The sequence below is a fragment of the Sarcophilus harrisii genome, chromosome 2, assembly GCF_902635505.1.
Source record: "Sarcophilus harrisii chromosome 2, mSarHar1.11, whole genome shotgun sequence".
Taxonomy (NCBI): Eukaryota; Metazoa; Chordata; class Mammalia; order Dasyuromorphia; family Dasyuridae; genus Sarcophilus; species Sarcophilus harrisii.
In genome coordinates this window covers 455931538-455958141 of record NC_045427.1, presented here as the reverse complement: position 1 = coordinate 455958141, position 26604 = coordinate 455931538, and the positions used below count along the sequence as shown (strand labels likewise).

The 26604-nt window shown below is 32.0% G+C and overlaps 1 protein-coding gene across 1 annotated transcript in view; it reads right to left on the bottom strand.

Annotated features, from left to right (window-relative positions):
* The window catches only part of CEP89 (centrosomal protein 89), a 142814-nt gene that overhangs the window by 114129 nt on the left and 2081 nt on the right, over positions 1–26604 (bottom strand). Inside the window, exons 2-7 of the mRNA XM_031954380.1 lie at positions 25931–26037; positions 13281–13442; positions 12124–12316; positions 9054–9147; positions 4207–4232; positions 2835–2889 (exon numbers count right to left, since the gene is read on the bottom strand). Coding sequence (XP_031810240.1) covers positions 2835–2889; positions 4207–4232; positions 9054–9147; positions 12124–12316; positions 13281–13442; positions 25931–26037 — 637 coding nt within the window. The remainder of the gene's footprint in view (positions 1–2834; positions 2890–4206; positions 4233–9053; positions 9148–12123; positions 12317–13280; positions 13443–25930; positions 26038–26604) is intronic.

Below are 26604 nucleotides of genomic sequence, written 5' to 3'. Positions count from 1 at the left end.
TACTTCTGCCTCCTCAAAACTCATTCTTCTTGATCTCTTGGCAGCATTTGGCCCTGCTATCCACTGTCTTGCCGTGAATGCTGGTTCCTCTCTGGGTTTTCATGACACTATCACTCTTAATTTTCTTATCTACTCAATTTCAGGCCCAGCTTCCTTTCTATTTGCAGTGTCTATCCAACTGGATAAATTGATGGATGACTTTAGGAGTTGTCTATCCAACTATATGTTATCAAAGTCTGATCACATGTAGCCACAACACTCCTGAGTGCAGTCCAATGTAATTCCTAGCTCTACTTAATGATTTTAATAATATGTCACGTGACTGTCTCATTCTTTTCCCAGCATACATTTTATTGATGGCTTCTTTTATTCTTATGGCTCATTAAAGTCCTTCACTGGTTATATGCTGTAGCTTTCCCACAATCACCATTTGCCTTGCCCTTGCCTTCCATATGAATACATCTTCAATTCTTTGGAGATAGTTTGTACTTCATGTCTTGCTCCCACTAAGTAACACCAACAGAATATTTGTATTAAAAAAATACATTTTTATTGTTATGGGAAGTCTGGGGTCGTTAAAGAAGCTTTACAATTTCCCAGAGGTAATTTTTCTTCCTTTTCAACTTTTGCTACCACAAAATGTGCTATTATAACTATTTTGGTGTATATGAGGCCTTCTTATCAAATGATCAGTTAGGATATGTGGCTAACACTATAATACCTCAAAGTATATCGACATTTTAGTTTGGATAAATGCTAATTGCCTTCCAAAATAGTTGTATTAATTCACAGATCTGATAAAATACATCATTGTGCCAACCTTTCCAACACTGACTATTTCATCTTTTGTCTTATTTGTCAATTTGCTGGCATCCCAAAATTCTAACACAGGATTCTGAACACATTTTTGAAACTTAATTTGAGAGTTGAGACCACCCATGCAGTTTTTATGGGTTTTTGTAAATCTACTTCTATGAAGATTTGTAAACAAAAGAAAATATACTACACAGTTCTTATCATTTAAGATTTTATGTTCATTTCATAGTTAATTATTGGATTGCTTCCAAACAGGATGCCAGGACACTATCTCAATTTTTTTAATTCAAGTACAGAATTTTAAAATATTTTGAAGTCATATTTCCAAAATTGTGAATCTTATGCTAATAATTATTTCAGTGCATCTATGGTCTCATTATTTTGGGGAATTCTTTCCCAAGAGTACATGTTTTTTCAACTATTGTGATGTTTGGCTATGTTCTCCAATAAATCTTCTACGAGAAATGCTAGGACCTTTCCCTAGATCCAACATTTTACTGATTTCAATACAGCACATTTATTATCCATCTGTTAATGTTAATTCATGCTCTTCTTATTTATACTCTACCTCCTTTTCCAATCTCATAACAATCTGATAATTACTTTTATGTGTGGTTTATTATTTATAATATACTGCTATCATCTTTCCATTAATCTGGGGTGATCTGAACATTTGATTCTTGGACAATGTGGCATTTCATTTCTCAAGAGTCTTTCATATATCATTACTGGATGAACATTAGTGTTTTTTTTAAAAAAATTCTCATTTTTTTTCTTTTTGAACTGATTTTTCTTGTGCAACATGATAATTGTGGAAATATGTATAGAAGAATTGTAATGTTTAACATATATTGGATTATTTGCCATTTAGGAGAGAAGGTGGGGGAAGGAAGAAAGAAAAAAAAATTGGAACACACGGTTTTGCAAGGGTAAATGTTGAAAACCATGCATAGGCTAATTGTACACTATTTCAGAGTCCAATTCTTTTTGTACAGCAAAATAACTGTTTGGACATGTGTATTTATTTTGTATTTAATTTATACTTTAACATATTTAACATGTATTGGTCAACCTGCCATCTGGGGATGGGGGTGGAGGGAAGGAGGGGAAAAATTGGAACAAAAGGTTTGGCAATTTCAATGCTATAAAATTACTCATGCATATAACTTCTAAATATAAAGCTATTAAAAAAAATTTTTTAAAGGAAAAAAACTATGCATAGGGTTTGAAAATAAAAAGCTTAAAAAGAGATAGAATTTTGTTTCAAGAAGAAAACTAGGGTCATTAAAAATGATAAATAATTTCCCAAAAGCAATACATTTTATGTGATTTTGGCTCTAGTTCATTTTTGTCTGAAAGAGCCAAGATACCAACAGACTAACTCTATTCACTCTCTATTCAACTATAATGCACATCACAATCTAGATAATAAGCATTCTTCATTTACTTGGCTTTTCCTGTATAGCTAGTTAGGTCAAATTGTTTTGCATAATTTTGATCTTATTTAGAAGGCCCTGCACAATCATAGGTCTTAAGACAATCAGCAAAATATCAACTACAAATAGGAACCACTAAACCACGAGTCACATCATCTCAATTAATAACTGTTCAGTTAAAGAACTGCACATAATCTCTAGTGTTATTTTTAAACATATCAATGGGCACATTATATTTTCAGATTTATGATGCAACACAAAAATCTGTCACAGGTACTGAAAATCCCCAATGAGTAGAAAGTAGAAAGTATCCCTCCCCCAAAGCAGCTCTAGATATTTACCCTTGATACCTGGAATTTGAGCACACCCTACATGTAAACATTATCTTTCTTGACTGTGATAGTCATACTAACCATTGCCTCTATTTTCCAATTTCAGGAAGTTCTGGGTATAGAAACATAAAATAATAAAATAACATCTTACTTTGGGATAATCAAAATTATCCTTACAGATTTTTAATGCAATCATATTTGCAAATATACAGATTTAATGCAATCATATTAATACTCAAATGGCAACTACCTGGAGATGGTGGCGGTTTTTCAAAAATTACATTTTCAGCAGATAATTTTTCATCCTGGGAGGGAATAGAGTAAAAAATTACATGTAATATATACATATGCATTTAAAATCCTAATTTCTTCTGCAAAAGACAAAGAAGAATAATCACTAAAACATAAATTTCATTATTTACCACACATATTAGGATCAACTTTCCTCACTATTACTCTATTTGGTAACAGCTAATCTTATTTTTGTGAGTTTTAATATACCATATTTCTGATAAAAAGAATTTCTGAGCATAAAAAGGAATATTCCCATTAGTAAAAATTAAGTACAAGTCAAGTTTTCAGAGTTTTCTTCTCATCTGTAAGAGTCTCTAAAGAGTAGCTAGGTACTCAAACCAAAATATCATGAGTGATTCTTCCAAGAACTCAATCTCCAGAGGTTACATTTTTAAATTAAATATTTCACCATCTGCTGTAAATTATAAAGCAAGATGCAAAATATCATCTTTACAGAAGTACATTATTTCACATGAATGCTCAAAATTTCAGCCACTGAAGTGTTAAGCAGATTTCTTTATATGACATAGAAGTGATGCTAGGGTCTCAGAGGCTGTAAGTACAAGTTCTGAAAAATCTTACCAAACTGGGAGACTTTGGGTATGAACTGGCAAAAGACAGCTATCTGAAGACTAACAAAATTGAGTTCCAAGAAGCCCATTACCTTTTGGTAATTTTTACCTCTGATCACCACATAATGAATATTTTTGTCCAAAATAATTCACCTTTAGCAAGGTGTAAGAAGTGGCAATCTGAATCAGACAGACCAATGAAACTGCATCTCTTTTGAAATACTGAAGGAAGAAGCATCAACTCAAAAAATGGTCATGAAATTTTTTTTTTCAAAATGTTTAGAACAGAACATAACAGGTGAATTCATATTTAACTGCATTTAAAACAGGATCAACAGCTAGTAAATAGAAACTTTAGAATTTTAATCATCTTTTTCATTAGTAATGTTCTTTGCAAAGGTATTATGCTCCTAGTTTTTACTACAAAGTTTTTCTGAAAATAAACTCATTTAAAAACAGAAGCATAGGATTAGTACTGCTGAGTAAATGATAAGTAGAAACATTTCCAAATTTAAAATTACAATTCTCATTATAGCTATATATTTATCATATAGAATGAGTTAATCATTTCTAATCTGAAATAATTGTCCTTCCTCCATGAAAATTAGAGAAAACCAAATTTCTTAATGTTATGAAGGCAATGAAATCAGACTCTCTAATATAAATCATATATTCCTTCAAGGTATAAGAGGAATCTAATGATTATGGTAGGAAGTTAATTAACAATTTTAAAAATTATTTAAATAATAGCCTTACCTTTAAATTTTGAAGAGGATGGTTACCTTTTGACAAAAAAAAAATATATATGTAACTTTTAAGAACAAAAAATAAATTTTACTATCAAAAAACAATACTGAATCACATCTCCACAGAGGTAGCAGCACTTTTTAAACATGTTTATTTTGAATCATGCTAATTCAGGAAAGGCTATAAACAACATGATGAAGAACTCTGAATATGTGAACTCCTACCAATGAAGATGTTAACTCATTTATAACCAAGTGGATACGTCCATTGGATTGCCTAAGATACACAAAAGTTTAGTGATTTTTGCAGGGTCACATAATTAATGTAAAAGGCATATGAACAGAGGTCTCGCATGCAAGAACTCAACTTCTGTTACACGGCCTCCTATTTATTTAAACTGATAACATAAAAATATTCAAAATGAGTTTTAAAATCATAGAATAATATAGTAATCATCTCAGTTTTATGAAGAAGAAAAGTCAGGACCAGAGAAAGGATTTATTTGAGATTATAGAGCCAGTCAGTGGCCAACATAGGATGAAATTCCTTTCCCACGCTCTTTGCACTGCCTCAAGATGTCTCTTATTTCTAATTATAAGTGGACTTATTTTATATTTTAGATTTAACAGCAACTGTGCAAAGATCCTCTAGACTTGTTTTTTAAACTTAATAGAGGGTTTTTTCTATCCCACTCCTTAAATTCCTTATTTGAAAAAACTAATTACAAGTGAACTCTTCTTTTTTTTCTAAGTATTAATTTGAAATACTCATGATCTCAAGCTCACTTAGAAAATTCTTGAATACAAACCATCAATGAACTACAATCCTTAAGGGTTATTATACACAGTTCCTAAGGACTAGCACAGAGTTTGGCTTCATACAATCTAAGACCTTAGATAGTAATGAAATAATAAAAACAACAAAAATAATAATAATTTCTGCTAACATAGCCCTTTAATACATGCCCTAGAAGATAAGTGTTATTATTATCCTCATTTTACAGCTGAGAAAACCTCATTTACAGTCAAATAGAGGGTAAGTGATTTGAACTCAGATCTTAACTCCAATGGCAACTATACCCTGGGTCGCCTCACTGACTCAGTTGTCAGACTTTCAAACTAGACAGAATTTTCTTTTTCTTTTTTTAAAATTTTTTTGCTGAGGCAATTGGGGTCACACAGCTAGTTAGTGTTAAGTGTTTGAGGTCAAATTTGAACTCAGGTCCTCCTGACTTCAGGGCTGGTGCTGTATCCACTGTTCAATTAGCTGCCCCACTAGATGGAATTTTCAAAACTGTTTAGTTTAATCCATTATGAAAGCAAGAATTACTCTCCTCTATCCTCTCTAAAATGTGGGTTTCTTACACATATATTTCTTCAATTCAATTTTTTTAAGCTCCAAAGAACTTTTTCTAAGGGTAGGACACTAAGCTTAGTAAATGAAAAGAAAAAAAAAGCAGACCAATCCCTGCAATGAAAGAGTTTACAATGTACCATGAGAATAGCTAAATAAAATCAAGGTAATTTAAGAAAAGAGAGTTCATTATCCTCTGGGAATAACAAAGAAGGCTCTGTAAGGCACCAATAAGGAAATGTCATCTGAGTTTTACAAGGAAAGTAAGAATTCTGAGACAGAGCAGACAAGAATGGAAAATAAGTAAAAAGCATGGCACATATTAGGAAGTAAAAGACTAGAAAAACAAGTGGGAGCCAAATTGTGGAAGACTTAAATATCAGGCTGGAACTGTCTTTTATGCTAGAAGTAATAAGGAATCATTGAGGGTTTTTGAGCAGGACAATGACATGCTCAGAGATCTTGCCTCAATGAAGATAATTTTGGCAGCAATGTGTATGAATGGTCATTCCCGGAAGTGGAAAGACTAATTAGGCTATTACACTAATCGAAGCAAGAGATGATGGTCAAAACTACACTGGTGAAAAGGAGAATGAAGAAAAGGGACAGACTCAAGGAATGTAGCAAATGTTGTTCTTGATATCTAGGTCTCTGTGAAAAAGCCTTAAGAACTATGATCCATGTAATGACCAATTATAGCTCCAAAAGATTAATGATCTTGCTGTCTCATCTCTGATAAGTATTGATTTGTTTTAATTAACAAAAATCTATTTTATGTATTTTTTTTATTTGACCCTAATCCCTAGATCACTGGGAAAAAAACAAATCTCAAAACACCTTTAACAAATATGCACAATAAAGCAAATTTCTGCCCTATGGTCCCTTAGTCACAATCCTCTGTTCCAGTGATCATGTTCAGACTGATTTTAGCTGCTTAATATTAGAAGCTAATCTTGTCTCTGAAGATTTTGTGGTATCTCTTTGATCACTACCACAACTATGCTTGATGTAATTTCTCTGTGGAATCCTGAGATTTCATTTTTCCTATTGTATCAAAGTGATAAAGGTACAATAACATAACAGCAAGAATGTACAATGATCAACTATTAAAGACTTGGTTCTCATTAGTTCAGTGATCCAAAGCAATCTCAATAGACTTTGGACAGAAAATGCCATTTGCATCCAGAAAAAGAACTAAGGAGGCTGAATGTAAATCAACACATGCAATGGTCACTTTTTTCTCTCTCTCTCCCATGGTTTATTCTTTTTGCTGACTTTTCTCTCCCAACAAAATTCATAAAAACAATGTTTTTAAAAATAAACTAAAAAGAAAGTTGACCTCCTCAAGGGCAATACCTATCTTTTTGCCTTTCTTTGCATCACTAGCACTTAGAACAGCTCCTTGAATATAGCAAGTATTTAATAAATGCTTACAGACTATCTAAAAACATATTAAATTTGAATTATAAAGAAATATGTAACAACCACCAAGACATATATAGTGAGGAAAACTGTATATAACAAAGCTTACAGTTTTAAATGTAATTCCCTTATTTTTATTTGTATATGTAAATGTTTATCTTTACTGAAGTTAAGTTTCTAATCAAAAATTTTTTTTAAAGAAAAATAATGTCAAACTACTTTATTTCATTTTTGATAGAGTTAAACAAACTCATAGCTATATATAATCTAGACTTTAGCAATGATTAAGCCTTACATACTATTCTTGTGGACAAGATGGACAGCTGTTAAACAATAATGAAATCAAACATATTCAAACTGGCTAAATGACAAGACTCCCAAAATAATCATGATTACTAATTTGACATCAATTTAGGAATATATATCAAGATTCTGTTTGGCCCTGGGATGTTTAACATTTTTAATTAATGACTTGGTTAAAAGCACTGATAGTATATGTATATTTATCAAATTCTGGAATGGCAAAATTTGAGAAGGAATAATCATAAAAACAGATTATAGAATGTGTATACAAAAGCATTGGCAAGGTAGAATTAAAGGCTAAATCTAATAAGTACAATTTACAAGGGAGAAAACTGAAACACTGTATTTTGGTTCAAAAAAGTAACTGCACAAATATAAGATGGAGAACAACATAGCAAGAAAGGAATACATGAGAAAATTCCTGGGGGTTTCAGTAGATTCATAATTCAGTGATGTATGGCAACTAGCAAAACTAATGTAATCTTGGACTGTTAATTAACAAATTCTGGGTTTCATGGATTTAAAAATTTTAAAATGTATCTCTTTTAGAAAGGAACAAGAAGTATTTTATAAGAGTATTATAAACCTCATTATCTGACTACATATGAAATAATTTGATTATGAAGATAGGAATACAGTAAAAATGTCATAATTTTTTGTGAATTACCACAATTTCTATTGATAAATTTTTCTGCATTATATGCTAGAAGTGAACTTCTTTCTCTATCTCTTCAAAAAAATCATAGCATTCTGTGAAATGATCCAACCTTCTGAAGAGCAATTTGGAATTATAGTTATCAAAAGGCTATCAAATTATGAATACCCTTTGATCCAGCAGTCTAACTACTGGAGACTGCTCACTATATAGTATCCTTAAAAAAATCATAAAAGAGGAAAAAAGACCCATATGTGCAAAAAATTTTGTAGCAGCCCTTTTTGTGTGGCAAGGAACTGGAAACTGAATGAATGCCCATCATTTGGAGAATGGCTGAATAAATTATGATATAGGAAGGTAATGGAATATTATTGTTCTATAAGAAGAGTAGCCTGACTTCAGAAAAGCCAGGAAAGAGTTATATGAACTGATGCTGAGTGAAGTGACCAGAACCAAGAGAACACTGTGTACAGTAACAAGAAGATTAGGTGGTGATCAACTGTGATGGACTTAACTCTTCTCAACAATGTGGTGATTCAAGGCAATTCCAATAGACTTGGGATAGAAAATACCATCCACATCCAGAGAGAGAATTTTGGAGCCTGAATATGGATCAAAGCATAGTATTTTCATCTCTTTTCTTTCCCACGGTTTTTCACCTTTTGGTCTGATTTTTCTTGCATAACATGACAAATATGGAAATATATTTAAAAGGATTACATATATTTAACCTATATCAGATTACTTGTCTTTGGGAGAGGGAGGTAAAGGAAGGAGTGAAAAAAATTTGGAACAACAAATTTACCAAAAAAATGAATGTTGAAAACTATATAGGTATTTGGAAAAATAAAATATTATTGAAATTTCTTTAAAATTATACCATTCATACAATTTATTATCTAGAATACTAATTTTTAGTAATGGTAAAATTCCTAAAAAGAATATTAAACAAAAAATGCAACAGAATACAGAAACACACATTGCTAAACATTTTGAAAATATCTACTTTGCTTTTATATAGAGGTATGTAGATGTAGTAAGACAAAAGGAAAATAGATGTTATCCCTTTCAAGTACATTTTTTAGACTGTTATCTTTTATATTAAAAAAAATTTTTTTCTTACCTTTCACTTGCACTGACCCCGCTTCCAAAATGGGGAATTCGTCTTGTTCAGAAACAGTTTTAGTATAAGTTCTAAAAATCAATGGCTCTGTGTCCTAGATTTAAAATGATAGCAAACAGAAATGACATGTATCTTTTGGACAAAATGTCATTCTTTGTCATAGCAACAAGGAAAATCAGCATATTAAATCTGTTGATAGGTCAATGCCCAATTTAATACTTCAATATCTAATGAATGCCGATTTTGTGCCTACTTCTAGGCTAAGCATTGTTAGTTTAAAAAAAGTATGGTAAAACCATTGCCTTCAAGAAGCTTTCAAGTTTACCATAAATATGAATTATACACATAAACTTAAAAAATAAATAGTATATTATGCCTCATTATCTGTGACAAACTTATCCCAGCCTTTTTTTTTTTTTTTTTAAGAAACTCTGACCAGAAAGCATATAGAAATTAAACAAGCATAACAGATGAAATGGAAGGTCATAAACATAATAGCTTATGTCTTAAGCATGGTCTCTTTGATGCCCCAACAAAAAATAGTTGAGAAATAACATTGCTTTATGGCTATACCTTTGTTAGATGCCTAATCAAACTGTTAAAACATGTTTTAAATAAATTTAATACTGTATATCAAAATGTAGATTCATATAGGAACAAATTAGGAAATGTTCCTCCTGTACTGCTTATTCCATGTATCTAAATGTTGTGACTATATTACATCCTTACTTTTAACTTCTCTTCTTGTATTTTCATATTCTATCTTATATTACATATTTATCTCTCCTATTACTTATATACTGGGATAGGATTTTGTTTCTGTAGTAATTCATGGTAACTATTTTGGAGTAAACAGTTCACAGTATCTATCACTAGACCTTGTACTTTAGTACACTGTAGGTTTTCCATAAATATTTCTAAATAATTATTTGCTTTACAAAGGTTTAATAAAATCACACAAAGAGCAAACTCCACCAAGTGTACTTAAAATTAAATTAACCTTACCAACATGAATTATGTGAATCTTTTCTCTAATATATCTAAAATATAAAAGGAAATGCTTGTAAGTGATTATAAATCTTATCACTTTCTTGATAAGTTCAAATGTTTAGCCATAATATTTGAAATGAATTTTGATAAAACACTTCACTATGGTCCAATAAGGACAAACAATTAGTAAATTAATTAGTATTTTATATACAATTCTATTGTCCAGAAGAGGTCTTCAGTTGGGATTATATATGAATCAAATATGAGGTCTTTATAATCAGTATAATCTTAACTTCAGTATCATTAGTGGCCCATAGCATTAATTCTTTAAGTAATGTTATCATTCTTAAATTTATTAGTACTAACAAGAAAATGAAAATGTGCTCACATTTCATGCATTTTGCATTTCAGAGGAAAAAATATAACCTCAGAAAATGTTTTTCACATATTATAACTGTTTGACATCTTAGGCACCCATGTGGCACAGACAATAAGAGTACTGCATCTGTACTGAAGAAGACCTGAGTTCAAATTTATCCTCAAACACTTCATAGCTGAGTGATCTTGGACAAATTGCTTACTATATCTCAGCCTCAGTTTCCTCATTTGTAAAATGAGGATAATAATAACACTTACTTGCTTATTCTGAGATTGTCATTAGAATACCGTAAGATACTATCTATAAAGTACTTTTCAATCCTATAAGTGCAATATAAATACTAGCTATCATCATCATTCAGGAAAACATGAAAAAAATTTACATTACCTGATGCAAGGGAAATGAGCAGAACTAGGAGAACACTGTACACAGTGACAATATTACACAATGTTTAACTGTGAATGATTTAGCTATTTTCAGCAAAACAATTATCTAAGACAATTCTGAAGGACTTAAGATAAAAAATGCTATCCATCTCTAGATAAAGCACTGATGGCAGTCTGAAGGCAGTGTGAAGCATATTTTTCCCCTTTCTTTACTTTTTCTGGTTTTTTTTTAAATGTGGAAATACATGGCAGTCACCCATGTATAACCTATATCAAATGGCTTGCCTTCTTAATGAGAGTCAAGCAGAGGAAGGGAGAGAGAATTTGGACTCAAAATTTTAAAATACGAATGATAAAAATTGTTTTTACATGTAACTAAAAAATAAAGTTGTTTTTTTTAAAAAACTATACACTAAAGAAAAGAAATTTTTACTAAAAATAATCGACACTTCTCACGTGATCACACTTAACAAGTGGGAAAGGCATTGTATTTCAAACAGATAGCAAACAAGCATATACACAGTATATAGTAAATCAAAGTTAAAGCCTAATTTCAAATTTAATTTAATTTAATTAAAAAAAATAAAATCCATAATTTCAAATTAAAAATCCATTAAAAAATAATTTTAATGATTATGTCAATACAATTAGGTTAATACAAATGCATACTTGAAGAAATAGTTTTGAAGAGTCTGAGTCAGAATTCAAAAGATGATCAAAAGATTTCAAACAATAATGTGTAAAAATATTCTTTTGAATATAGCCCATATGGAAATTTGTTTTGTTCTACTACACGTTAATAACAAGGGTTTGTTTTTCTTCCTTCCTTCACCTTGGGAGGGAAGGAAAGGGAAGTAGGAAGGAAAAGAGAATCTTTCTTTGAAAATAAAATTTAATTAGGAAAAATGGTTATGGATGGTAAAGTTTACAATAGAATTTGAGCTATTTAAAGTTTATGGTTGGATTTCTGCCAATAAACTAATTTATAATTCATATATTTATATGTAATTTGTATTATGTAATTTTTTTTTTATTTTTTAATTTAATAGCCTTTTATTTACAGGATATATACATGGGTAACTTTACAGCATTAACAATTGCCAAACCTCTTGTTCCAATTTTTCACCTCTTACCCCCCCCCCCCATCCCCTCCCCTAAATGGCAGGATGACCAGTAGATGTTGTATTATGTAATTTTTTAAAAAGAGGCAACTCATGCTGAAGAACAATTACTAGCAAAACATTAATAATTCTGAAAATAATTCACTACAAAACTGTTTCCAGAATATAGAAATTCTGTGATACTCAAAAAATACCTTGTTGTTTCTGTTTGGAACAGCATAAACAGCATTCTCAAAATTGTTTTCTTTTTTCTGAGTACTGAGCTCAATATCTCTGTAATTGTCAGAGAGATATGTCTCAACTTCTTCATCTTCATCCTCACTGTAGCTTGACATTTTAAAAGCTGGTAAAGAATATTTTTTTTCCTCCCCATCTGGCCACTCTGGTCTATGAATGGAAACACAGTATATAAAGAGTTAAAAATAAACCATCTAATACTTCAAATGAAATACTTCAGCTGCTAAAATACAAAACACCCTGAGGAAACAGTTCATATTATAAGCATATAAGAACATTCATATCTGTAAGAAAAAAAATTCTAAGTTTAATGTGTTTTTAATGAACATAAAAATAATTCTTATATTTATTTTGAAATAATCTACAAGAATCTCAAATTTGATCATGACCTACCATCAGCAAGAATTATTAAAGCATAAAAAAACTAAGCCCAAGAATATAAAGAAAGAAAAATTAATTAAGGAAAATGATGAGATTTCTCCAAATTAAAATCATAACATCATAATAAAGATTGTTCTGTTTTTTTACATTAAATAAGAGTGCCATGTACTTTACATTAAACAAGTGCCATGCACAAAAATTATTTAGTTTTCAGTGGATAAAATCTTAAGAAAAATTCTATTTTTACTAGGTGAGTCAATCAGATGACAAATCCTTTTGACTGTCCTTCCCAATTATCCCTTTCTCTGCATTCATACTACTGCCAACTTAGTTCAAACACTCTCTTTCACCTTTCAGCTAGGATATTACAATAGCTTCCTCCCACCTGTTTTTCCTCTTTGGCCAGTGCTAAGCAACTGGGGCTACAATTGAACTTTGCATTATATATGCTGAATCCCCATATGAGAATATAAACTTCTCGATATATATCTTAAGCAACTGGCAAAGGCCCTTATGTGTAATTAGTGCATAATAAATGCTGAAGTAAATATTTATTCAGCTATCTGGTAAAGCTCAATATTAGAGAGAGGAAAGGGCCACCCTCTTTTCAACTGTTGTAATGAAAATTATAGTGTTAATATTTTTCACAAAAAGCCTCTATCAAACCGTTTATCTCTAGCATTACCTGTTACATGAAACAATAATAACTACAAAAACAGAAATAAGAGGCTACCCAGGTCTTATCTCAGTTATAGTGGCATATGGCTCAATGATGCCACCATCTTCTTCCAAGTATGTTGCATCACTTTCAGAATGTGATCGATATTTAGGCTGAGGAATAGCAAAAGTCCTTCCAGTTAATGTGGACACCAGGATGGCTGCAGCAAGGGCAGATCTAGATAAGATATAAATATAAAATATAAAATACTAACCTAATGAAGGTAGATTCTGAAGGCATACATTAGTACCTCAAACAAACAAAAAATGATGATACATATATAACAGAAAGAGAATTATATATTTACATATATAATATTACCTTTGCAACATTGAAGCATTACTAATGGCAAAGATCAGTTGAAAATACATAAAAACATGAATATGATTAAAGAATCAATTTTTTAAATAGCTAAGTTTCTGACAAGATAGATATACTTTAGATAGTCTGGAATAAGTGTTTGTTTTTTAATTTTGGTACAAATTACCTAAATCATTAGTGTTAAGATTTTTTCAGTTGGATCCTCCATATCTCTATTTAATCTTTTTATCTTGGACTATTTAAGCATTATGAAATTTCCAAGCTTTATAGTTGTTATTAAATAATGAAAGGAAGGAATTAGAGAGAAATTTGCTACAATTAACAGTGGTTATTATGACAGTCCTATTTCATAATCTAAAACCTTAAAAAAAAAAAACCCAGCTTAATTAAAAATTTTTTAAAAGATAACCTCAAAATATCAAAGGAAAATCATTGTTAAAAAAGGAACAACAACAACAAAAAAACACCTTTTTCTTTTCCAAAAAGAAAACATATGCATTTTTTAAAGTTATGTGATGAAAGAAATTTAAGATGACATAAGAAAAGAGCAATTAATTAATATTCATGATGCCATAAGAAATGAAGTTACACAAAAATTAGAGTACAAGAAATAAAGGAAAATATGGCAGCAGTAAAGAGACAAACTAAGATGTTTATTTTTTTAAAGGAGAATAAGATTAGATGATAATAACATTCAACAACAAAAGATAACATAAACATTTTAAATGAGAGACAGAACTTTCACCCATTCTTTGTAGAGGCAGATGAACCATAGGTATAGAAAATTTCATATACTATCAGATACAGTTAACATTAATTTTGCTTAACTGATTTTATTTCTCTTCATTGATCTTAGGAATAACTCTCTGAGAAGGGTAGGCTTATTGGGAAATTAATGAGATTTTAAAAAAACAAAAAATATTACTTAAAGAATTTTTTTTTAAAGAAGTATCCTGATGAGTCCTTTTTGTAGTAGCAAGGAAATGGAAACTGAGAGGATGCCCATCAGTTGGAGAATGGCTGAATAAGTTATGTTATATGAATGTTAAGGAATATTATTGTTCCATAAGAAACGATCAGCAGGATGATTTCAGAAAGGCCTGGAGAGACTTGCATGAATTGATGCTTAAGCAAAGTGAGCAGAACCAAGAGGGCATTGTTCACAGCAATAAGAATATCTGATGATCAATTCTGATAGACTTGGCTCTTTTCAACAATTAGGTAATTCAGGCCTATTCCAACAGACTTGTGATAGAGGGAGCCATTTGCATCCAGAAAAAGGACTATGGGGATTAAATGGGAATCATAACAGTATTTTCATACTTTTTTGTTGTTGTTTGCTTGCTTTTTGTTTTTTTCTGTTTTTTTTTTCTTTTTGATATGATTTTTCTTGTGCCCATGATAATTGTGGAAATATGTAAAGAAGAATTGCATATGTTTAACATATATTACATTACTTACTATCTAGGGGAGAAGGTGGAAGAAAAGAGGGAAAAAAATTTGGAACAAAGTTTTACAAGAGTGAATGCTGAAAACTATCTTTTTATATATTTTAAAAATAAAAAAGCTATTAGTTAAAAAATATAGAAGTACCCTACTGAGAGAAAAAAATGACAGAAGCAAAGTAAGATTTAAACTTAGTTCAACCAGCAGAAAACTTGATAAATGTTAAAAACTAAGAAACTACCTGTTGAATATTTAAAACTAGATATTGCATAAGCAACTTAAGATTCAACACGTCCAAAACAGAACATTATCTTTTCCTCCAACCTTCCCCCCCTTTACTAAAATCTTTTTTTAATTTAGTATTTTATATTTCCCCAATTACATGTAAAAACAATTTTAACACATTTGTTTTGAAAATTTTAAGTTCCAAATTCTCTGCCTCCCTCTCCATTTCCTCATTGAGAAGATAAGCAATTTAATATGTTATACATGTGTAGTCATGCAAAACATTTCCATATTGTTCATATTATAAAAGAAAACATGAACAAATAAAATAAACAAGAAAAATAAATTAAGTTTTAAAAAGTATGCTTCTATCTGTATTCAGACCCTATCAGTTCTTTTCTGAGAAGGGGTAGCATTTTTCATCATAAATTCTTCAGAGTTGTCTTGGATCATTGTATTGCTGGGAATAGGTAAATAATTAACAACTGATCATGTTACAATAAACTCCTGGTTGTCCTCATTTTACTTTGTATTAATTCATATTAAATCTTTTAAAGTTTTTGTAAGAGCATACTGTTCATCATTTCTTTCAGTATACTATTATACTCTACATATACTCTATCATAATCATACACCAGTTTGTTTAGCCATTCCCTACTTGATGACCATCCCTTCAATTTCTACTTTGTCACCACTAAAAAATTTTCTATAAATATTTTTGTACATATAGATATTTTTCCTTTTTGTTTTTTATTTCTTTGGGGAAATCTTAGTTATACTATAACTAGATCAAAGTACATGCATGGTTTTATAGCCCATTGGATCTAGTTCCAAATTACTCTACATAATAGTTCAATCAGTTCACAACTCTACCAACAACAGTATCGTATTAGTGTCTCAATTTTCTTATATCCCCCACTAACATCATTTTCTTTTTCCTTCCTATTAACCAATCTAAAAGGTATGAAGTAATACCTTAGAATTGTTTTAATTTGTATTTCTCCAATCAATAGTGATTTTTTTTTTCATATGGCTACAAAGTTTTGACTACTTTATCTGAAAATTAACTTATTATCTTTTAACCATTTATCAACTGGGGAATGGCTCTTGTTTTTATAAATCTGAGTCAATTCTCTATATATTTGCAAAATAAGGCTCTTATCAGAGAAACTTCTCAAAAATTTTTTTGCAGTTATGATTGCTAACTGTATTTCCCTCTATCCTATTTCCCCCATGTTTATTCTATTCTCTCTCCCCTTTCACCATGTCCCCTCTTAAAAATATTTTGCTCCTAACTCTTATCTCTTCCTATCAGCTTCACCCACACTCTTCTTTTATCCCTTTCCCATCCTATTTTCACGTAGGGTAACATAGATTTATATACCCAAATTTTTCTCTCTTTGCACCAATTCCAACAAGAGGATGGTTCACCGCCTCTCCTTTGTTCTGCTATACTGTAAAAACTCTTTCTTTCTTCTTTTATGTGACATAATTCACCCCATTATACCTTTCCCTTTCCCTTTTCTTTCAGTATATTCCTCTTTCTCACCCCTTAATTGTATCTTTTTTAGATATCATCTTTTCATATTCAACTCCCACCTATACCCTCTACATATATTCCTAACTGTCCTAAAAATTAAAAAGTCCTTATGAGTTATAAGAATCATCTTCCCATGTAGGAATGCAAACAGTTTAGCCTTATTAAGACAACCATAGGAAAAAAGCATTTCAGGTACAGGAGTAAAAAAAGGCACCAAGATAGAAAAAATGAGATATATAAAAGAGACTATAAATAGTGTAGAGTTTAAGGAGATAAGGTTGGAAATATAGGGCAACCAGATTGCAGAGGGTCCTGAATCCCATGCTAAGTAGTTGGAACTTGAATTCTAAATACAGAATCAATAAATTTGATTTCTAAGTGAATTTACCTACAAAGGTAAAAAGGGGGAAAAAATATGCTAACTAGCCAACAAATCCGTTTCAGGCCATTTGGCAGTTACATTTCTTAATATAAAATTAATAAATTAGCATTCTCATTCACTAATTGTCTTCAATTCAACATGCATCTATTTGATATTTTTGGGGTGAAGACCACAAAGGATGAAAAACACTACCTTTGTCTTAAAGGAACTAATAATCTTCCAGGAGGAAAGAGACTTACCATTAGCAAGCAGAACCTGTGATTTCTTTAGTATAAGCACTCTCAATGTCTCAAACCATTTATAGAATTATTCAGAGAAGCAACAGAAAGTCTGGAAAATTTTAAAAGACTTGTCCATGGTCATATGACCAGTTAGTAGAGAGGCAAGATTCAAAAGGAATTAGTCTTCTTAACTCCAAGCCTAAAACTCTGCATACCATTCTAGACTAATTCTTAGTAAAAATTAGACACACACATACACACACACACACAACACACATACACACACACAAACTTGCTGTGTATATTATAAGTACACTGGAATCCATATGAGAAGCCAGAGAAAAATGAGATTTCAGTAGGGAAGAGATGAAAGCTTGACAAAAGAAGTAATGAACTACACTTTGAAGGAAAGAAGAATTTCAACAAGGAGAAATTCAGGAAGGACATTACAGAAAGAAACAATAGGAGATACAAAGATAGAAAAGAACAGAACAAGATTTGGGGATGGCTAGTAATCTAATTTGACTGACAATTATGTGATGAATTTAGGTGAAATAAAGCTGGACATAGGTTGGACTGAAGTTGAAAAGTACCTCAAAAAGTATTTTAAAAGTTGTTGTTAATCATTCAACCATAATCTAATCACTCCTCTGGAAATAGACAAAAATCAATTTTGAACTGGAACTAGTATTAATTTATCTGTGAGGCACTGTTCAAAGCTTAAGAACAGATATAGACTTATTGAATATATATGTAAACACAAATATATTCATGCTTAACTGTAGCTTGCTTGGAGAAGGTGGGAGGAAAAGAAGGAAAAAAGAATAAAGTAAAGAATGTACAGCAGAGGATAAAAAGAAAGAAAAAATAAGACAATTTGGAATACAATGTTTTATTATTATAAATGCTTTCTTGAAAAGGAAATTTATCATTACATATATTAAATCTTATATGTTCTACTGTGAACATGTTTTTTTTTTCCATTTTCTGTTGTTTTCTTTTGTCTTTTTTTCCTTTCTCTTATCTAAGTTTTAAAATAAATAGGAAAAAAACAACAAAAAATTGGCATATTTGATATTAAGTCTAAATGGATAGTTCAACAACATGAACATGCTCTTTATATCTTTATCGTCATACTAACTGTAATAACATAGTTACTCTTGCAAAAGATTCTAAGCAGAAATTTTTTTTTTACCAAATGTTTAATATAAAAATGCTTCAGTATATTTCCTAAATAGCTGTTGACATAATTAAAATGATAAAATGACATATGCATATTTTAGCACTGTATTCACCTTAAATTCTAAAAATTCTGTTGATGTGAAATTCAGGCTTTCTTTTTTTTAAGAGCATAGTATGTATTGTCTTTAGCTTCTCCAAAGTTATATTTATTTGTATAAATGTAAATAAAATTAAAAGTACAAGTACAAAAATTATGCCTTTATAGAAAATAATTCTGAGGTGGTATACAAATAGTTGGATGTAGAGGGCTGAAACTCCAAAAAGGTATGCTTGAATCAGACAACAGAGCACTTAAGGCTAATTACCTATTCAATGTGAAACAAAGACTATTAGCATATATTTGGATAAATGGCCCTTCTCACCTTTGGTGCTTGCTGAATGTTTGGTATTAAGATAATCATAGGCAAGAATTGGAGGGCCAAGAGAGAGAGTGAGAGAGAGAGAGAGGCCAGAGGCAATTGGCAACAGGACGGAGGAAGAGAGAAGTTGGTGACTGGACTCCAGAATCCAAGATACATCTTTGGCAAGTCTCCATGGCAGTTTGCCTGCCTCCTTCACTTCTCCTCCTAAAGACCAAGGACTTTAATTTATCCTGACTCTGACTGGCCCTGAGGCCCTCCAGGAAGCTAGCCCATACTCTACAGTAGAATATTTAAAAGAATCAGAACTTTTAACTGGGAGAAGTCAGATGGTATGGTAGGCAAACTATTGGCCCTGGAGTCAGGAGAATTTGAGTTCAAATCCAGCCTCAGCCACTTTATCCTTACTAGATGTGTGACTCTGGGCAAGTAATTTAATCCCAATTGCCTTGCAAAAAAAAAACCCAGCAAAAATTTTTTTTTCCATTCTAAGGGTAAAAAAAGTAAAATTAATATAATGTAATAAGAAAAATTCTATAATAATTCTCAGCTGTTAATCTCTGTTCCCATTCCATTATTCCTTCCATGCACAACCTAATCCCTACAACATTCTACTCTAAAACTATCCCAACTCCTTCCAATATTTTCTCTGTAATGCCAGTTAAATAGGTGATAAACTTGCTTTCATCCTAAACTTTTTTCTTTCTGATTAATTTTATCCATTTGTATTTACTGAAACCTAGTTCTTTCCTAATGACACAGCTTCCCTCCTCACTCTTTCCAGTGCTGGTTATGCTTTTGCCCATTTATCTTTGTATATTCATACTTGAACTGGTCAAGATGAGAAAATTAGAATATTCCTTGTTCCCTATAGCCACTTCCAAGTTTTCCCTCTACCACTATCACTCAGTAACCTCTATTTATTTGAAATTCAACAAATCTATATTTATCATCTGATCAAGAGTCTTGTATTTATTATCTATAGACCTCAAAGACAATCTTTTTCTTTTCCCAACAAATTCAGTGCCTAATATATTGATAACTTAAACAATCTAATCTTCTGATTCTACTCCGTTCCCATGACTCCATTCTTCTACCTTACCACAACTACCCAGAGATACATTCTTGTGATCTTGCCATCACCGTAAGTGTTCATCTTCCATGTTCATGAATTCTCCAAATCTTTTATCTGATCCTTTATCTGTATTTATTCCACCTCTCCCTCTGCCTTGGAACCTTTAGCCCTTGTTCTTCAACCTCATGGAGACCTCTAATCCCTTCACCATTCAGTTCCTTCCTAGATCATGACTCTTGCACTAGAAACATTCACTTCCTTTCTCCATGTCAACCCTTTGTTGAATGAGTTCAACTTTATACTTATATATTCTTACTCTCTTATCCTAATGGATATCTTCCCCTGCCAAACATAAACCTTGGATGACTCCCACTACTCTATGTTTTCATTCCTACTCATATGCTGCTAAATGAAGCTAGGGAAAAATCACAAAGCCATGCTGAAGGAGTCACTACAAATTTTTACTTTATAATCTCAACAAGACAATCCTTTCATGCCTCTCTAATGAATTAATTATTCATTCCACTTACCACAGCGACTTTTCATTTTATTTATTATTTTTTAAAAATGGAATAGAAAAAAGGGAAACAAAACAAAACAGAACATTGTCATGTGCCCAAAAAAACATCAGGGAGGATTCAAAATATATAACAATAAATTACCAATTGAAGAATGGCTATATAATGGTAAAAAAATATATATATCCATCTAATTATCTTTGCTTCCTTTTAGGCTGTTCTTTTGTTCTCTGCTGCACACTTTTTTTATTTTATTCTTTTTTCCCCCTTTTTCATTCCCCCCACATCCCCTAAGCAGACTATAGTTAAGTACAGATCTATTTATATGTACATATATAAATATATACACACGTGTATACCCCCCACATATAACACATGCATATATATATATACACATACACGCACACTACATTCACTTACCCACAAACCCAAACACATATACATATATCTATATTCCAATATACATAGAGCAACATGCATACATATTAACATATGCTCAATAAACATGCATCTAAAACAGTATTAGTATGACTAACATATAAAGCAGATTTCTCTCTTGAAACAATTTTTAGGTTTGACTTTGTCTAAGATCAATGATTACTAGCCTTTTTTTTCCCTAATAAATTTTACTCCTGATCCTTGTTTTAGTGTTTGTGTATATCTCTTCTTTCCTATCTCTACTAACTCTTCTGCTTTAATTCTGCTCTTTAATTTGCCTTGATATTATTTAACTTCCCTCCACCCATGGATCACTCCTTTATTTTCTTCCCCACCCTTTGCTGCTCCCTCTGTCATTCCCTGCTCCCTTATCATTTTATAGATTTCAGAGGGTGCTATACCCTTCATGGCATACATGTAGTGTTATCTATTTAATCTATTATCGATGTGAGGAAGTTTTTAGAATTACTAGCCCTCCTCCCTCCCTTATGCCTCTATGTCTATTTTTGCTCTGCTTCTCATTTGTAAAAATATTATTTTTACTTTTTGCTAAGTAGTTTTACTTTTAAGAGTCATAACATATTCAACTCTGCCCCAATATTTTTCATTTCTTTACTGATGTCAATTTTAAACATTTCCATTTCCATGTAAAAAAAATAAACAACTTGTCCATGTTAAGTTCCTTGAAAATGATCTTTGATATTGGCCCTTATATGTTAAATTTTTTATTGAGTTTGGGTTTGGTTGAAAAAAGTGCTGAAAATCTGCAAGTTTGTTGAATATCCATTTTTTTTTCATTCAGTATTATGGATAATTTTGCAGGATAGGATAGTTCTTTTGATTATTGATGTATATGATTCCAGGACCTGTGGTCTTTAATTGTGGCTGCTAAATTCTGTATGATTCTAATTGTAGCTCCAATATGTTTGAATTGTTTTTTTCTTGTTTGTTGCAAAATTTTCTCTTTGATCTGGGGGTTTCAAAACTTGACAATAATACTCCTATGGGTTTTCAACAACGTATCACTTTGAAGGGGTACTTGGTAGGTTTTTTCTATTTCTACTTTCCTCTCATGTTCTATCACTCCAAGACAATTTTCTTAGATTATTTCTTGCATTATTGTATCAAAGTTCGTTTTTTGGTCAGAGATTTCAGGTAGTCCAATTATCCTTATATTTTCACTTTTTGATCTGTTCTCCAGATCTGTTGTTTTTCTTATATATAAAATGTTTCACATTCTTTATATTGTTTTCTTATTTCTTGGTCTCTTATAACTTCACTGACTTCCCCTTGCCTAATTCTAATTTTCTTAGATTATTTCTTGCATTATTGTATCAAAGTTTGTTTTTTGGTCACAGATTTCAGGTAGTCCAATTATCCTTATATTTTCACTTTTTGATCTGTTCTCCAGATCTGTTGTTTTTCTTATATATAAAATGTTTCATTCTTTATATTGTTTTCTTATTTCTTGGTTTCTTATAACTTCGCTGGCTTCCCCTTGCCTAATTCTAATTTTCAAAGAATTATTTTCATCTTTAAGACTCTGTATCTCCTTTTCTAGTTAACTTTTTTCAGCAGTGTTTCTACTGAGCCTAAGGGAAAAGAACCCACATGTGCACGGATTTTTGCAGCAGGCCTTTTTATAGTGGCAAGATGTTATGAGCCAGAACTTGAAACAAGGTATTAACTCACTAGAGTTGATAGAAACAATGCTTAGGTAATTGGTTCACACATTAGAGCTCATACCTTTAAGAGAGTTTACACATAGAGCTCACACATTAGAGTTCACAAGTCTGGGAGATTCACAAGTTATACCTCCCATAATCCCACTCTCAGAGTTGTCGTCAACCTTTGAGTTTACACCTCTAAAAGAGCATAAAAAGGAGCTGAGTCAGTCAGTTGAGGGTATTGAGAAGCCAAGAGTCATTGAGCTAAAGGCAGAAGCTGGCAGAGGCAAAAGACTAGCAACGAGAGCTCTCGGAACCAAAGAAAACTAACTGGGCTATTTTGGAAGCAATAATAAAGAACTACTTTAACAGCTGGCTGCATTTGAGGTGATTATTACACTGAACTGAAACTAAGGCCGCCTCCAGAAGCTCTCCAAGAAACCTGCTCCCATCATATTTTAAAAAAGAAGAGAACACTATAGCAAGGAACTGGAAACTGAGTGGATACCATCAGTTGGAGAATGGCTGAATAAGTAATGGTATATGAATGTTATAAAATATTATTGTTCTATAAAAAATGATCAGCATGGGGCAGCACTGAAGTCTAGAGGACTTGAGTTCAAATCTGGTCTCAGACACTTAATGCTTCCTAGCTGTGTGACCCTAAACAAGTTACTTAATCCCAATTGCCTTAACAAAAAAAAAAAAAAAAAAAAAAGAAAAGAAATGATCAGCAGGGTGAGTTTAGAAAAGTCTGGAGAGACTTACATGAACTGATACGAAGTGAAGTAAATAGAACCAAGAAAACATTGTACAAGGCAACAAGATTATGTGATAATCTATATTGTATTTAACATATTTAACACGTATTGGTCTACCTGCCATCTAGGAGAGAGGGTGAGGAGAAAGGAGGGGAAAAATTGGAACAGAAAGTTTTGTAAGGGCCAATGCTGAAAAAATTATCCATGCATATATCTTATAAATAAAAAGCTATAAAGAAAAAAAGATTATGTGATGATCAACTGTAGTGGACTTGGGTTCTTTTAAACAATGAGGTGATTCAAGGCAATTCCAATAGATTTTGGGATGGAAAGAGCCATCTATATCCAGAGAGAACTATGGAGACTGAATGTGGATCAAAGCATAGTTATTTTCACTTATGTTGTCATTGTTGTTATTTGTTTGCTTGGTTTTTTTTTTTTCCTTTTTCTTTTTTCCCCCTTCTGATCTGATTTTTTTGTGCAACATGATAAATGTGAAAATATACTTACAAGAATTGGATCATTGCTTTCTAGGAAAGGAAAAAGAAGGAAGGAGAAAAATTTGAAACACAAGATTTTGCAAGGGTGAATGCTGAAAATTATCTTTGCATGTATTTTGAAAAATAAAAAGCTATTATTAAAAAAGAAAAAAGAAGGGAAAAAAATCCCTTTACTTTTGTCTCATGTGAAAAGGGGATCATTTTCTTTGCCAATCCTGTTCCAACCTCTCTGGTAGATGGTCCCCTCCATCATCCCTATTCTTTCTAATTTTCAATCTTTCCCTATTGGTTGCTTCTCTGCTGCCTCAATACATACTATTATCTCTTCCATCCTCAAAGATCCTCTCTTCATCTGTCCATCCCTGCTAGCTTCTGTATTATATCTCTCCTCCTTTTCAAAGCTAAACTCCTTGGGAAGGCTATCTACAATTGATGTTGTGACTTTATTTCCTCTCATCCTCTCTGTAGTCTGAATCCAAACTTATCATTCATCTGAAACTGCTCTCTCCAAAGTTACTTTTAATGATCTTTTGTTTTGTTTTTTGAGGCAATCAGGGTTAAGTGACTTGTCCAAAGTCACACAGCTAGTAAGTGCTAAGTGTCTGAAGCCAGATTCTCCTGATTCCAGGGCTGGTACTCTATCTTCTGGGCCACCCAGTTGCCCCTTAATGAACTTTTAATCACCACTTTTAATTGTCTTTTCTTAATCTTAATCCTATTGACTTCTCTAGAGCCTTTGTCATTATAGATTACCCTCTTGTCTTGATACTCGCTGGAGTTTTGTGACACCAGGTCTTTCCCCATTCTCAACTTTCTCAGTCTCCTTTGCTAAAAAATTACTCAGGTAATGCTCTCTAAGCAGGCATATCCTCCAAAATTCAAATCATTTTGGCTCTCTTCTCTTCTTCCTTTAAATTATTCTGCTTGGTGATCAAAGCAGTTCCAATAGATTTAGTCATCATTTCTATGCTGATGGTTCTTAAAACTATTCAGCTCTAATTCCAGGTTCATTTGTAACTGGATACCTCAAATGAAAGTTCCCATAAACATCTTAAACTCAATGTCTCCAAAACTGAAACCATTAATTTTCCCTTCCAATCTCTACCCTCTTTCTAACTTGCCTATTACTGTCAAGGACAATGGCATCACTTCAGTTACCCAGGCTCACAATGCAAGTATCATCTTCAACTCTTCACTCACTCTCACCAATCCTCCATATCAATATCTGTTCACAAGGCTGTTGATGTTACCTTCGTAACATCTCCAGTATGTGGACATCCATCTTTCCTCACATGCTCCCATCACCCTAGTACAGGCCTTCATTGCAAGGACCTGCTGACTAGTTCTCCTGCCTCTCCCCATTCTAGTCCATCCTCCAGTAAGCTGTCAAACTGATCTTCCTATAAAGTATGATGTTACCCACTTGCTTTCACTCTCCACTCAATAAACTATAGTAGTTTCCTATTTCATACAGGATCCTTTTTTGGCTTTTAAAGGCTGTCATAACCTGGCTCCCACTTACTTTTACAGTCTTCATTCTTCTTATTACCTTCCCCAGTGATGCTGGTCTTTCTACTGTTCTTTGCACAAGATACTCCATATCCCAAGTGGGCATTTTCCTGAATTATCCTTTCTCACCTTTGCTTCCTAGCTTCTCTGAGTTCCTTCAAATCTCAGTTAAAATACCAGTTTCTACAGGAAACCTCTCCCAATACCCTCTAATTCTGCTGCCTTTCTTCTGTTATTTCCCATTTAATCTATCTATCTATCTAACTAGTTTACACATAGTTATTTGTAGTTGTCTCCCCCATTAGATTAAAAATTCCATGAGAGCAAAGATTATTTTTTGCCTTTTTCTATATATCTAGTACTTAGCATAGTATATGGCACATAGTAGGTACATAATAAATATTTTTGACTTGACAAATTAACACTACACACAATAAAGTTAAAACAAAATTTAAACTTGCCTAGGTCTTTCTGGAGAAGGAGCTGGACTACGAGGTGGGGGTGTTCGAGGAACTGCTGGTCTAGGTGCTATGGTAGCTGCAGGAACAAGGCCGTGAGCTATGTGTCTCTAGGCAAACAAAAAAATATTAAATAGTCAGTGACTTTGAAGAACATAATTTCCTAATTCATAAAAGTTAGAAAAATAAACTCATATAGTGAATATGCTAACTTGACATTTTGTTTGCCATATATTCAGAAAGAATGAAAAAAACCCTCAATAATCTACATGTAAATCAGGTACAGCAAATATCTAGCTGCAGATCAGCCTCAGTTATACATGTCCTAGTCATCTCTCCCAAATAATGATCAGTGACTGCTCAAGAAATGTATTTGAGTATTAAGCTAAAGTAGAGAGGGAGATAACAGAAAAAAGATGAAAAGGGAAGTAGTGACTATTTTTTGCTTAGTTTCATAATAGGCCCCTTCTAGATCAAATGAGCAGTGTGAAGAAAAAAAAGAAAACAGTGGACCGGGAAAAACAAGAGGTTTCTTCAAGAAATATCAAGGGAACATTTCATGCAAAAATGGGCATAATAAAAGACAACAATCAGAGACATTTAATAGAAACAAAACAGATTAAGAAGTGACAAGAATACACAAAAGAATTGTACAAGAAAGATCTTAACATCACCAA